The following is a 14,534-nucleotide window of genomic DNA, read 5'->3' on the forward strand; positions in this document are numbered from 1 at the left end:
AAAGTTAACGTTAACACTAACAAACCACACACACATAGATAAAGCGCCAACCAATACAGACAAGATGAGACTAGAAATGGATCATAGTGAAGAGTGGGAACCCAGTGTTCAAATAGGAAGAGATGCGGAAGAAGAAGGAACCCATTTGAGCGAGAATGAACTGAATCACCTGAATGAAGTTGAAGTTGACCTGAGGAGACAAGAGATCCAGAGCTTATTAAGTACTACACGTGGACAAGAAGGCGACGATTGGTATTTGATACCCAGTGTCTACTTGGACAAGTTTTTTAACGTTGAGGTTGGCACTTTCAAAGAGCTTTGTCACGTTTTGGGCCCCATTGATTGTAAATCCATTGTAGATTCCAATGGCCGTTTATATGAAGAAGACGTTGAGCCTGTGGGGACGTTTAATGTTCCTCCTTTGGTGTTCCATAAGTTTAGGGAGTGGTTTGGCGTGCTGGGGACGCCCATAGTCAGAAGTTTGATCAGTAACACTGAATCGGGGGCTATGGAAGTGGAGAGGTACCCTGCTATGTTTCATGTACACCAGTTGTCATCCAAGAAGAGTCATCATCACAGTCATAATCATTATGGTCATCACAGTCAGTCACATAGTCAGTCCCATTATAATAACCATCAGTCCAAGTCGCTTCCGTTGGTAACTGTGTCGAGAACCAAGACGATGGCCCAGTTGGTGTCTGCTATAGAACAGAAACTAGACAAGAAAGGTATAAGACTTTGGTTCATTGATGGTGGTGGTGAATGGCCCCAAATTATTAGTCCCTCAACATTTGTGTTTGACGTGGAATACAAGAGATTGGTCACTCCAAATCATTTATCTCAGACTTTACGTGTTAATGGAATTGTCCATGAAGTGTACCATTTAGTAGTGGAACAATACGATAAGAGTCTTGCGGCCTTCCCATTGGACAACTACGTTGCTTCTATGATCAAAGATGCCTCCACCTTCAACCAGATTCTGGCTATGGGTGGTGTCACGGGCTTACAGAACCTTGGGAATACTTGCTACATGAACTCAGCATTACAATGTCTATTGCATGTTCCAGAGATCAATAGTTATTTTCTTTTCAACTTGTACAAGCAAGAACTCAATAATGACAACCCTTTAGGATACAAGGGAGCCGTTGCCAATTCGTTTGGCAACTTGCTTAAACAGATGTTTGATATTGGCTGTGGTTCTAAGCCTCCACAGTCGATAGCACCCAGAGACTTCAAGTCAACTATCGGACGATATTCGTCAATGTTTTACGGCTACTTGCAACAGGATTCACAGGAGTTTCTAAGTTGGTTGTTAGATGCCCTTCATGAAGACTTGAATAGAATCCATGTGAAGCCCTATAACGATAAACCCGAGTTGAAAGACGATGAAATAGACGATCCTCTTGCTATAGTAAGATTGGCAAATATTTGTTGGGACTTGCACAAGTTAAGGAACGATTCTATTATAGTAGATTTGTTCACTGGAATGTATAAATCTACTTTGGTGTGTCCTGATTGTTCCAAGACCTCCATTACTTTTGACCCTTTCAATGACTTGACTTTACCGTTGCCTGTTCAGAAGAAATGGTACCATACATTCACCATAGTTGATCTCACTGAATTTGGTAGTAAATTCATCAATAAGATCCTGGTGTTTGAAGTGGAATTGGACTATTCTTCCAACTACGAAATGTTGGTATCTTATTTGAGCAACTCATTAAACATTCCAAAGGAATACTTGTTTTTATATGAGCTCTTTAGAAACTCCTTTTACACTGACTTTCAAGCTGATAACATTAAGAACAAGTTTGTTCCCATAGGTGATTTGATAAAAAAGGAAGATGAAGTTGTGGTCTACATTATTCCTCATGATCCGGAATCAGATACCATCGTTCCCGTGCTTAACTTTGTTCCTGATGAAGATCTTTCTTATAGACGAGATATTAATTTTGGACTCCCATTGTTCATCGTGTTAAATAAGAAAAACAACGCTGATACCAAAAGCTTTGGTATCATCAGACGCAAGTTGGAAACTGCTATAAAGGTATTGACCAACGTTAACTTTGAAGATGAATATAGAAGTCTTCAATTGACTCACAAGAAGTGGTATAAGAAATCAGACTTCCCCAGCTTAATTGAATCCAGCGATGACCAAGAGATGTACTCTGATCCTGTAGACGATGAAGAGGAATATGATTCTGACGTTTCATTGGCTAACCCTTATATCAGTGGTAATTTTGGATTTGAAGTCAAACGTTATGCCGAGGACATAGACTACAAACCAAAGTACAGATTGGGACAAGAATATTCTTCTCGACTTACAGCTGCACCAGCTGATAAACTGCAGCTTGGCTTGTCGTACGTGCCCTTACAGCAGATCAACAACATTTCAGAGGCAGTTAATCTCATTGATCTCTTACCTAAGAAGAAGAAAGAGTACTATTACTATGCTGAAATTGACCAACATATAGAGGAAGCTACAGCTGCTGCTGATTCAGACGATAGTAATAAAGGGCCTTCGTCTTCATCAGATCTGACTGAAGATGGGTTTATAATCGTGGGTAAAAGTGGCCAATCCGAGGAGAAGCTGCCTGTACTACTGGAAGATGATACTAGTGATCATCAACCACCATCTCCGTCCTCCATTCAACCACCCTTGGACTCTGAAAGTGTTAGTGTTTCCAATATCAACTCTCCACAGAAAGAAATGGGTGATTGCTCTGAAGAAGCTGTGGTGGTCAATAAAACTACCCCATTGATAGTCAAAGGAACAACTTTGATCTGCTGCTGGAATCCAGCATGCTATGACAAATTGTTTGGTGATAGTGACAAGCAAGCATGGGCCAAACCCGTTAGAATTCCAAACCCCAGTATCACCAATACTAAACACAAGAAGGAAGTGAAAACCATATCATTATATGACTGTTTAGAACAGTTTAGCCGACCGGAAGTTCTTGGTGAACATGATTTATGGTATTGTCCTAACTGTAAGGACCACAAGCAAGCAACAAAGACTATTCAATTATGGTCTACTGGAGATATCTTGACTATACATTTGAAGAGATTCCACAGTGCCAGGGCATTCAGTGATAAGATTGATGCTTTGGTTGACTTCCCCATTGAAGGGTTGGACATGGGTAAGTTTATTTCCAAACCTCATAACATGGATAAGAGCAATGAGATCTATGATTTGATAGCTGTTGATAACCATTATGGTGGATTGGGAGGTGGTCATTATACTGCTTGTGTCAAGAACTTTAGAGATAACAAATGGCACTATTTCAACGACAGTCACGTTTCCGAGATGCCCAATCCTCTGGAAGTAGTCAACAGCAGAGCCTATCTTTTGTTTTACAAGAGAAGGGTTCCTGATAATATTTTAGGAGGAGACGATTTACAAAGCAAGTTGAATGCTGGCTACGAAGCACTAAAGGCTCAATTTGATACCAGGCAGGCAAGGATTCTGGCAATACACCAACAGTTGGAGCAATATGAGGAACAGGAAGCAGAGGAAGAAGACAACCACGAGTCACCTGCTCACGTTCAAGTCAACCTTGAAGACGAGACACAGACCAACCTCTACGACGATGATGACATCTACGAATCCAACCGCAAGGAGGATCTAAAGAAAACTCGCTCCAATTCCATCAACATCATCAACAACGACAATAACAAGGTTCGGAAGATGAGACTAATCTCCAAGGAAGACAGTATGAAGTTAGTTTCGGTCAACAACGATGAGTTGGGAGATGATGCCGAGAGTGGTTCGGAGTAGTGCGCCTGAAAGCCGATATGACCGGATAACCCCAAGCATTTCTGCGGAGATAAGCCGTCATTCCCCGGAGTTAAAGTATATTCGATTGGGTAACACCAAGTAGTACTACAACAAAAACGTACCGCACTTAACGCATACTCAATTGGACAGTCCCAAGAACCTTCGACTTGACTCCAAACGTGACACTAATAGTCGTTACAATGAAACTACAATTTCTTGATTGGTAGGCGCAGTGGCATTTGTCAGCATCGTAAGTTGAACACCACCACTAAAATGCCCTCAACATCTATGCTTACCAATAGTGTCTCTACGATTTTCCCGCGAATGTTTTTAGTATAAATACCGAGGGCATTGCTAGTGATTTCAAAGTTCAAGATTGTTGGTAATAACTTAAAGGTGTTTGGATATTGTTAAGTAAGACATGTCACAAGAAGCTATTGTATTCACTGGTTCTTTGGAGACTGGCCAATGGGGTGAGGTTCGGAAGATTGGTGTTCCCGAAGTCCCCGCTGGTATGCTTCTCGTCAAAGCGGTAGCCTATGCAGCTAATCCTACTGATTGGAAGCACGTTGCACTAGGTATGGGAAAGAAGGGAGATGTCATTGGTAGTGATGTGGCTGGTTATGTGGAGAAGGTTGGATCCGGAGTTAATGGCTTCAAGGTCGGAGATAAGGTAGGACTGACATTACATGGAAACATTTCATCTGTCAATGGTGCATTCCAGGATTATGTTCTTGTTGATGCACCTGCCACTGTGTTGTTTGATGGAATTGACGAGTCTAAAGTTTTAAGCCCTGGTTCTCATGGCCCAGGTGCAATTGACTCATTTGAAGCCGCGGCCAGTGCACCATTAAGTCTGGCTACAATGGCAGTTTCATTCTTGTACAACTCGGGAATTCCTATGGACAAGGAAGCCAATAAGGACAAAACCGTTCTCATTTGGGGTGGTGCCACTGCTGCAGGAATCTATGGTATTCAACTTGCCAGTAGGTTACTCGGTGTTAAGGTCATCGCTACTGCATCAAGAAAACACCATGACTATTTGAAACTGCTAGGTGCAAATGTTGTAATTGACTATCATGATGCTGATGCCATTGAACAAATCAAGGCTGCTGGAGAAGGTAAGTTCGTCTATGCCTTGGACACAGTTTCCGACGCTTCAACATGGCAATCGTTATATGATGCCACAAAGGGTTCATCACCCGTGACTTTAGACAACTTGTTGATGTTGAATGCAGGGAACCTTCGACTTGATCCTTCCAGAGACAATGATGACGTCAAGTTTAAGCAAACCTTGGTGTACCAAATTGTTCCTGAATCACAGGGACCCATTGGATTCGGTATTAATGCCAACAAAGACTTAGAGGCCAAGTATCAACAGTTCTCATCCAATCATTGGGCTTCATTCCTCCAGCAAGTGCGAACCCCTGCTTTAACTGTGTTAAAGCCCGGTTTACTTAGTGCCAATGAAGCTCTTGATCTTTTGAGACTGGGTAAGACTTCAGGTGAAAAGATTGTATGGAGACATAACTAATTTAGTTTCGTATGTTATATTAATATCGTATATTATATTAGTATCGTTTTTTCTTGTCGTATATTTATATGTGTATATATTAATGTTCTATCGGATATCCCCGAGCAACTCCGAAATGTGGGGTACAGGCGTCACAAACAAAACGAACACCATGAATGACCAACCTCAATTTATATTCTTCATCCCATGCTCCCACGTAGCAACTACAGCATGATAGTAACATAAAAGTGTAGCCCAGCATTCATGGGTCCTCGTTATAAATCTAGAACTCATCAGCAATAAGAACATGGCGTAGTGTATGATATGGTCCATCAATAACGATAGCGAGTCGTAAACTGCCATCATGAATACCAAGCTTAAAAGTGGGCAATTATTATTATTTTCCTTCTTTTTTTATCCTTCTATTCTTCTTCTTCCTGACACCTTCAATTATTTATATCCAATGGTCACCTTCGATAACACAAAGCCTTGTTTATGATTCCACTTCATATGATAATCTAAAGACAATAAGGTGTAAGGTGAAACTCCGTCACATAAGCCGTTCGACCTTTTTCTTCCATGTGAAGACAGCTTGGCACTGCATATGGATTGTGCTTACCTCAAGCTGGTATAGAAGTCCGGCCATTTCGAGGTCACGTGATCCTCTGCTAACAAATAACTATTTACAGATTTAATCAACTCCATAACAGATTTGATAACTTCTTCATGACTATCAACTTCTTGCTTTGTAGGCTTGGCCTTTAGTGGTTTCTTCAAGCACCCATTGAGGCCCTGGATTAATTTGTTAAGCAAATGGTGGTCTTGAGTAATTAAAAATTGATACTCACTAGCAATAGGATTGTTCAATAGATTCTTCAAATTAATAGTCGAAAACACTATAATGTCATTCTCCTTATCGGATAATCCCTTTTCGATAAAACTTTCTCCGATGATATTTAAATTGATATCATATTCCTTTAAAGTTTCATATGAAATCGACGTGATTGTATAAAGGAACTCGTAACACAACTTTCTTGCTTCTAGACCTTCATCTAAAACGTATTTGTAGGGACCCATGGGGATAATCCTCTTGAATTCTTCCTTGGCTGTTAATTCCTGTAACACTAAAGGTATAACCAAATCATTTAACTTGGGTAAAAACACCCTTTGACGATTATGTAAGCATGCTAATAAGTTGCCCATAAGAATTTGTTGGACATCAACATCCATTATATTGAAGAGCACTGGAAGTTTATCAATGTAGAGGTTAATCACCTTGTCTGTGAAAGCCATCTCTTCTTTGGAAGTTATTCTATGTTTAAGAATAACATTAAGAACATAAATGACCGAAATATTATTACCTGATGCTTCCAATGCGTGTTGTAATACTTGACTAAGTTCAAAACAAGGTAAAAACTTATCTGCTAATGCCAAAACATCTCCACAACATCTCAATTCAGGAATATTGGTAAGCTTCAAATCGGTATAACTTTCAGTAGTTGTCCATACCGTTTGCCATACTTTGGTTGCTAAACCAGGCGAAATTGTTTCAGATTTTACCAATGATTGCTTAATTGCATGTAACAAATAAGTTCTTTTATCCGGGTATTCAACATAATATTCCAATAACTTGGGAACAATTGTGTCAATTTCCCGAAACAGAATTAACCCAATCGAGCGACCAATAGTGACTTTCACCAGTTCATTATCTGTTTTATCCAAAAGTTCAAGTAGTACTTCGACATTCATCTTATCCAAAGCAGTCAAATATCCAATGTTACCAATGAATTGAACATCAAATAGCAATTTGTCCTCTGATAAGGGGATTCTTCCATTCAAATGATTAAGAATGGCATCTTCACACAAAGTAATTCTTTCATTCAATTGCCTTTCATGAGTTATGGTTGCCAAAATTCTGGAACTGACTGCTAATTTCAAATCCAAATTCTGACTAAACACTTCGAATACATCAAACGTTGCAAGGCTTGATAAACTTGTAAGCAACCCTTCGAAGGAACTTAGACCAATATCATCTTCATCTTCTCCTTTATTTAATAAATTGTTAACAACTTTTGTAGCAAACAACTTGATCGTTTCTTCAGTAATATCCGTTTGGGAAATGTTGTATTTTAATAATTCAAAGATGCTTGAAAGTTGCTTCTCATTAAGTGTACTGTTCTCTTCACCAAATAGAATTCTGGTCAATATTGTTAATAAAGCACTTGGGTTGTCCATCTTATGGTGTTCATTCAAAATCACAAGCAACACAAGTGAAGAATTGAATAATGCAGAATCAGAAGTACTTAAAAAACCAACCAAACGGTTTGAAAGATAGTTGATAAATTCTTCGTTACTATTGAATTGATCCCAATTCACAGATGCTTCTTTATCACCACCTAGCAAATCAATTAAGCAGGTCAAAGTCACATTAACACTAATTTCGAGGTTAAGACAATTTTTGAAGGTTTCAAAGATTCTAAACCATCTCGCTTTGTCAACTACCTCAACTTCTTTCAAACATTCTGAATAAGCAAGAATGAACTTTTGACGAATATCACTGGAATAACTTTTATAATTTGATACTTTCTCCTCGATGGCCAGGAAAAGATCATTGACGTAATCCCATTTCAAGCTCAAAGTATGACTCAATTTGATTTGTTTAAAAAGTTCTCTGGCAATGGAAGAACATTCGATCAAGGCAATATGGGCCGAGTTTTCCTTGGAAATGGTGTTGGTGATGCTGGTAACAATGTAATCTCTAAAATCCGGGGGGATATCATCAAACAGATACACTTTTAATAAAGTTTTAATCAAATGAAGGATATCAATAGAATCATTTTCAATTTTTAGTTCCCTTGATTTCACCAAAAGCTGAGTTAAATAATCTGGATCAAATTCAGTCGTGATTGTCTTGATTAACGATTCGATTAAGGCCAATATAATGGGGACTTTATTCAAGTTTTTTTCAGTTGATAATTGGTTGTAAACTGAATTCAAAAGACCTGGAGTGTATTTATCAATCAAGATATTCAATGGAGATGAAGAAGAATCAATACTTATATCACTATTTCTTCTTTTCACCCTGTGAACGTCCGCAGTTTTGGTTATCAAGTGGGTTAAAGTCCGTATACTTTCAACTGATACCAATTCGTTTTCATCGTCAAGAGCTTTAATCTCAAGAGGCACCAAGTCTGAATAGATCAATGGTAACAAATTTTGTGGGAAAGACTTCAACATTGAATCAATAATTGATAAGGAACGAAGTCTGAGCTTCCAAGAGATATAATCATCATCATTGGCGTCATCGTTGAGAGCATCGTCTTCATCACTGAACTCCACGTCACTATCTTCTTCGCTATCATCATAATCATAGTCTTCATTTTGATTGTTGGCACCAGGGTTATACTGCAAGAATGTTTGAACAATTTGTACTACTTCTGTGATGTAATCCTCCACCAAATGATAAGGGAGGGATGTCACGAAATTATTCAAAGTGCCTAGGGCTTCATCTCTTATCCCATTATCGTGCACAATGACGTCTAGATCCATTTCTTCGTAGTCTATGACTTCGTTTACGGACTCGGACTTTAAAAGCCGTTTAATGTCTTCAAAGATCCGTCTGACCGACTCCTCCTGGAAATAAGCACCATACTCTTTATTCAACACTACAGAATAAAGTGCAAGAGTTGTCGTTGAAGGTGAACTTGTACTTATCTCCTCGATAAGACCATTGAACACCTGACTAGACCGTAAATGTTTCAACAAGTACGAAAAAGATGTGATAGATCTCTTACCAATTATCCCCCCTTTAGAATAAGCAACTTTGATCAACTCCGTAGCAAGTCGTTGGATCTCCTTATCTGATAAGGCAACCCCCAAATGTTTATACACGTCACATAAGATCTCAGCATAGTCGATGTTCATTGACCGACTATGAATCCCTTGAGAGATGATATCAATGATCTGCTTCGATACAGGTTTGGTAAACGATATGTTACCGTTGAAGATGGATCTTAACCCCAACGTGGGCACTGAAATGGTAAGCGTGTCGGAGTCATTGCCGGCTTCTACTTCCTTATTGACCAAATCAAACAAATCACCTATAAGTGAAACTTGCTTGTCGCCACTCAAGTTCCTTGCTATGGGCTCAAAGACCTGGATGGCTTTGCCCTTGACATCGGGATTCTCGTCTTTGAGCATATCCAATAAGATAGGTATAAACAGCAATAAGGCCGAAGGATCAACATTGGTCGACGTATCGTCTAAAGCCTTCCGAAGATCCTCTATGGCCATGTACCTGATGTCCGGGTCTACATCAAGGGCTCTATCCTTCAATTGTTTGAGTGAATACGACATGGTTGATAAAGAAGTGTGGTGATCAGTCGCACAAATTACAGAGTAGATATGTGTGCGTATATATGTGTACATGCTATCGGTTCGTACATGTTTACATACGTACATGCTATGCATACTATGCATAGCATGTGCATTCAACTGGCACATCATATATGCGTAGTACATAAATAATACAAACTGTATTAGGTTACGTGCTGTAACACACGTTATGATATGTTAGGGTAAGTACGCTCAAGTGTCAGTCCAATATGTTCTATATTACATGTTTACACTATTTACTCTGGCTTGTGTTTCTTCTCCTTTTTCTCCTTCTTTTCCTTCTTCTCCTTCTTCTCCTTCTTCTCCTTCTTCTCCTTCTTCTCCTTCTTGGTCTTCAGTCGCACACCTTCAATATCAACATGATCAACTATCAAATTAGATGGGACTGCTGTCTCTGTAGCATTCTCTGAGATGGTCTCTGTCTCTGTGATGGTCTCTGTAACGCTATCTGTTTCTTCAAACTTTTCCGTGACTGTCTCTGTAATTGAATCAACTCCCTTAAGCACTATCTTCTCACCTTCAAGTATATGAACAATCTCTCTACATCTAACAGCATAGTCGTAATCTGGATCTTCTTCCTTCGGTGATACTTTGGGGGCGGGCATTGCTTTGGAATTCTTCTTATCTCCTTCCTTATCTCCCTCTCCCTCTTCCTCCTCTTCTTTCTTAGATCCACTGCCTTGGAGAAGCTTCTCTTGCACTTTCCGTTCAGCTTCTGCAGCAATAACATTCCATCTCTCCACCACTTTCTTCATGTCTTCAACAACCCACTTCCGGCTTCCTCCCTGTAACCCCTCCAAATAACTGTACAATGCCTTCTCGTAATCTTGGGGTACCATCCTTATATTCTTCAAGATCCAATTCTGTTTCTGCTTACTGAACTTCCAATTCTCCCGATCCTCACTATATTGTTTCAAGTATGTCAATTGGTCTTTCACCGGAGGCGGGGGTCTTTCGTTCTTCCGTAACTTGACCCTCTTAACACTCTTATTCTTCTTTCCATCTTCGTCTCCTCCTTCAGGATGGCTTCTCTTCACTTGTTGTTTGCGAAGAGCCTTGCTTTCCTTCTTGGTGAGCTTATCTCCACCTAAGTGTGTTGTTAATGCAAGAGGATCCTCGCTGAGTGCCTCCTGGACCTTAAGTCCGAGCTTCTTCCATGCTGGAACCTTTTCAGACATGCTTATTGGTGTGCTTTAGTCCACTAATGAAGTTAACTGCTTGATCTCATCTCTTCAATTATTTACTATGGGTGCGCAAGTTGCGGGTAACACGTGAATTTCCATTTAAGTAAATGAGAAAGAAGTATATACGCAATAAAATATTTTCCTTTACTTCTTTCTTTCTTCAACGTAAATAGTTAATACAAAAGTACTAATCATAAATAATGTAAAATATTTGCTGAAATGTGTGCGATGGTAGTACTTCGGTTCTTCTGTCACTTTTATCGTTGTTGATTTCCGAAAACTTCAACGTGAAGCAACCAGCTAGAGAAACTAATATACATAAAGTTTGAGTCCGTTATTGAAAATTTCCTACACTCATAATGGATATAGAGATTGTATACATCACCATCATCATCATTAGTCCAAATGCAATGCGTGGTCAATTAGCCTGGTGTAACCATCAATGGCATCAAGAAGATCTTGGTTCTCGACGTATTCGTGATCTCCATGAGCAACAAATATTGACCCTGGACCATATAGAAACCTATGGCTTAATGGTAATGTGAGATTAGGAACGTCTGTACTGTATGCCAATATTATTGAATCGAACCCAGGAACCTTGTAATCCAAATATTGTGGTCTAACTCCTTGATATTCTTTGAAAGTTATGTGTTGACGATCTTTTACAAGCTCTTTAACTGATTCAACAACCTTATCATAATCTGTTGCTACTCTGATGGATACTTGAGCGAACCCCTTGGCTGGAATGACATTTGCAGCAACGCCAGCTTCGATTCTTCCAATATTAATGGTAGAAGGTCCCAATAAAGTAGAATGAGGAAGTTGTAATTGAAGAATATCATTCAATAAGGGAACTAGAAACTCAGTAGCTGAAACTCCTAGTTGAGGGTATCCACTATGAGCAGCTTTACCTTCTGCAAACAACTCAAATATGTAGATACCTTTGTGACCCACTCCAAGCTTTAGCTCAGTAGGTTCACCGAAAATACCAATTGACCAATTAGCATTCAAATGGTCACTGGCATATTTCATACCACCGCCATTGACTTCTTCTCCAACAACGAATAGGAGTGAAACATCTCCTTCATTAATCATCTTTTTGGAAACCAAGTCTAGGAATGTAATCACCTGTGTAGCCACTGACCCTTTGGCATCGTTCGTTCCTCTGCCATATATCTTTGACCCCTCAACACGATACGGAAAGAAAGGAGGCACGGTATCGATATGGCTGGTCATCACAACTTTAGTATCCCTTCTGTCACCTAAGTAAGCATAGACATTGTATCTCTTGTTCTTGAGGTTATATGCTGGTTCTTCCACCAGCTGCAACTCTACCGTAAGTCCAGCATCAGTTAAATATTGTTCCAAATATTTGGCTACCTCAGTTTCATTGAAACTAACCGAGGAGATGTCCACGAGTGACTTATGTAATTGCAATAAAGAGTACTTGTCGTCCACAATGTAATCCTTCAATCCTGTATCAAACTGTAATAGGACCTGATTGTTTGTTTCAGGTGTCACACGGCAATCAACGCAAGCAACAGCTGTAAAAACAGCGGCTACTATTGTGGAGAACTTCATGGTAAAGACTGATTATGTTTATGTGTCTTACTTTAGTTGAAGAATCAAAATATTAGAGAATGCATGTCACGTGATCATTAAGTCACGTGATATAAAAAGATCATAGAGTTCATTGAAACCAGTATTTGCACATACTAATCACATTTAGGCATAATTATATTATTATTGTTATATTTCATACATGTTGTTGTATTCCATACATATTCTTATTTATTCCTTTTTTCCCTCTGTTTCAAGCTTTCTTTGCTCTTCTCTTTTCTTAACTCCATCGGCCCAAGCCTTAAACTTATTACCCAAATCCTCCACTATCTCCTTTGAAGTTTTGTCTCTATCGTCTGTCTTCTCCATTTTGTAGACCGCATCTTGAATGTAATCAAAAATACTTTTGATGGTATTTTGGGTTTTTTCACTGTGGTTTGGATTGAATGCTCTGTTAATGATATCAAGGAACTGGTGGGTTTGTTCAGGGGTTACCCCAAGTACCTTGGCCTTTTCTTCTTCAGACATAATTAGATACAAATGTGGTGAGTTAATGAGAGTGAAAGAGATACGTAGATGCGAGTACAATTGGCCTGGTACCCGTTTATATATAATGATAGATAATGATAGTTTGCTCTCTTCTATTGACTACCCAAAAGGGTAATTTTACGGAACACCATAATGATGTCAGATCACATTCATTTCAATTCAATTGGTATTAAATTATATACACTAGTTATGCTTCCTTCTTATAAGTCTCAAACTTACCCAAAATTACTTTCTTAAGTTCTTCCTTATCCTTACCTTCAGCACTCTCGTACTTGGAGCCAAATTTACCGTAAGACTTCAAAAGGAAACTCTCAACGGTTTGCTTGTCCTTCTCATTGTCGGTGTTGACACTTGAAGTCAAGAGATTTCCTAATTCGCCAAATTCCTTATTCATATTAGTAACAATATTGTTTCGCTGCAGCAGTATGCAAAGAAGAAGAAGAAGAAGCAGTGGAAGAAGTTTGCTTGATTCTTATCCATCACTGATTTAATTCAGGGGGATGGGTTGGTGGGTCTGGTTATATGCAGATGACCATCGAACGTACGGCACTTCTTATATGCAGTATTTTGACATTTTACGTGAAATAGAATCTTAAAGTAATAAAGAACAAATCGACCATTGTATTGTGTGCTTTTTATTGTACTGGGAGCTCCCTTTATATGATACGTCTGATAAGCAGATCAATGCGACCTGTCACTATTCCCAAGTTGATCATCAGCGACTGGGATGAAACAGTGACGGTACGTGACACCATTGCGACGGTAGCCCAAGTGGCCTACACGGCAAAACCCGAGTACCCAAAGCCGTTCGACCATTACGTAAACGTCTATACACAACTGTATAAGGCATATGTTTCAGATTGGAGAAGCAAAGGGAACCAATACCCTACTGTAGATTTGGAATCAGAGGAGGAGTTCCAACGACACTTCCACCAGGTGGAGGTAAGCAGCGTTAAAGCCATTGAAACCGATGGTCTCTTCAAAGATGTGCCTGTTAAGTCGTTCAATGGCGTCACAGTTGACATTGACCAGGGGTTCAAAGCTGTTGCACTTGAAGCAGCTGCAATGAGCATCCCCTTGGTTATCTTAAGTATCAATTGGACGGAGTTAATCATCTACAACACTCTTAGGAAACACAAGATCCCAGTGCTGAAAGTCATTGTCAACAGGTTACAAACCAACACTGCCAAAGATCGGTTGACGGGGTCATGGGACCCTCGATGGGAGATAAGAACGGCTTTTGACAAACGTCGTTGGGTCCAAAGGTTAATGAAAGAGCACAACATCGCCAAAGAAGACATTTGGTACGTTGGAGATTCTCTGACTGATTTGCTAGCAATGCTAGAGACTCAGGTACCAGTGATGGTCCCTACGGGCCGAGGCTTGGGCAAGGCATTGGACTTGGGATTAAGAGTGCTTCCTTTATCCACGGCTGTTGCTAACCAGAAATGTATATACGAAGGAACATGGGAAGATGTACTTGATTTGTTGCATGCGTAGATAATGTTATAGACTAAAAACTAATATACAAATGTCAAATGGAAGAACCGGCTTCATG

The 14,534-nt window shown here is 39.6% G+C and overlaps 8 protein-coding genes across 8 annotated transcripts; 3 read left to right on the forward strand and 5 right to left on the reverse strand.

Annotated features, from left to right (window-relative positions):
* Nucleotides 1–64: 64 nt before the first annotated feature.
* On the forward strand, nt 65–3,775 carry UBP12 (putative ubiquitin-specific protease; the record flags this gene model as incomplete). Its single annotated transcript, XM_043191111.1, has 1 exon — nt 65–3,775. One exon carries the CDS (start codon nt 65–67, stop codon nt 3,773–3,775), a length of 3,711 nt encoding a protein of 1,236 aa, XP_043051788.1.
* A 421-nt stretch (nt 3,776–4,196) lies between these two features.
* On the forward strand, nt 4,197–5,309 carry KQ657_000257 (zinc-binding alcohol dehydrogenase family protein; the record flags this gene model as incomplete). The annotated part of the gene is made up of 1 exon (XM_043191112.1): nt 4,197–5,309. One exon carries the CDS (start codon nt 4,197–4,199, stop codon nt 5,307–5,309), a length of 1,113 nt encoding a protein of 370 aa, XP_043051789.1.
* A 594-nt stretch (nt 5,310–5,903) lies between these two features.
* On the reverse strand, nt 5,904–9,644 carry TIP120 (Tip120p; the record flags this gene model as incomplete). The annotated part of the gene is made up of 1 exon (XM_043191113.1): nt 5,904–9,644. The coding sequence occupies one exon, from the start codon at nt 9,642–9,644 to the stop codon at nt 5,904–5,906; it is 3,741 nt and encodes a 1,246-aa protein (XP_043051790.1).
* A 275-nt stretch (nt 9,645–9,919) lies between these two features.
* On the reverse strand, nt 9,920–10,861 carry KQ657_000259 (uncharacterized protein; the record flags this gene model as incomplete). Its single annotated transcript, XM_043191114.1, has 1 exon — nt 9,920–10,861. One exon carries the CDS (start codon nt 10,859–10,861, stop codon nt 9,920–9,922), a length of 942 nt encoding a protein of 313 aa, XP_043051791.1.
* Nucleotides 10,862–11,263: 402 nt separating this feature from the next.
* Nucleotides 11,264–12,448, reverse strand: KQ657_000260 (M20 family metallopeptidase; the record flags this gene model as incomplete). Its single annotated transcript, XM_043191115.1, has 1 exon — nt 11,264–12,448. One exon carries the CDS (start codon nt 12,446–12,448, stop codon nt 11,264–11,266), a length of 1,185 nt encoding a protein of 394 aa, XP_043051792.1.
* A 210-nt stretch (nt 12,449–12,658) lies between these two features.
* KQ657_000261 (uncharacterized protein) lies at nt 12,659–12,955 on the reverse strand (the record flags this gene model as incomplete). Its single annotated transcript, XM_043191116.1, has 1 exon — nt 12,659–12,955. The coding sequence occupies one exon, from the start codon at nt 12,953–12,955 to the stop codon at nt 12,659–12,661; it is 297 nt and encodes a 98-aa protein (XP_043051793.1).
* Nucleotides 12,956–13,163: 208 nt separating this feature from the next.
* KQ657_000262 (uncharacterized protein) lies at nt 13,164–13,596 on the reverse strand (the record flags this gene model as incomplete). The annotated part of the gene is made up of 2 exons (XM_043191117.1): nt 13,164–13,391; nt 13,594–13,596. The coding sequence occupies 2 exons, from the start codon at nt 13,594–13,596 to the stop codon at nt 13,164–13,166; spliced, it is 231 nt and encodes a 76-aa protein (XP_043051794.1).
* A 64-nt stretch (nt 13,597–13,660) lies between these two features.
* On the forward strand, nt 13,661–14,476 carry KQ657_000263 (uncharacterized protein; the record flags this gene model as incomplete). Its single annotated transcript, XM_043191118.1, has 1 exon — nt 13,661–14,476. One exon carries the CDS (start codon nt 13,661–13,663, stop codon nt 14,474–14,476), a length of 816 nt encoding a protein of 271 aa, XP_043051795.1.
* Nucleotides 14,477–14,534: the final 58 nt, after the last annotated feature.

Source organism: Scheffersomyces spartinae (assembly GCF_019049425.1).
Source record: "Scheffersomyces spartinae strain ARV_011 chromosome Unknown scaffold_1, whole genome shotgun sequence".
NCBI classification, from domain to species: Eukaryota; Fungi; Ascomycota; class Pichiomycetes; order Serinales; family Debaryomycetaceae; genus Lizanozyma; species Lizanozyma spartinae.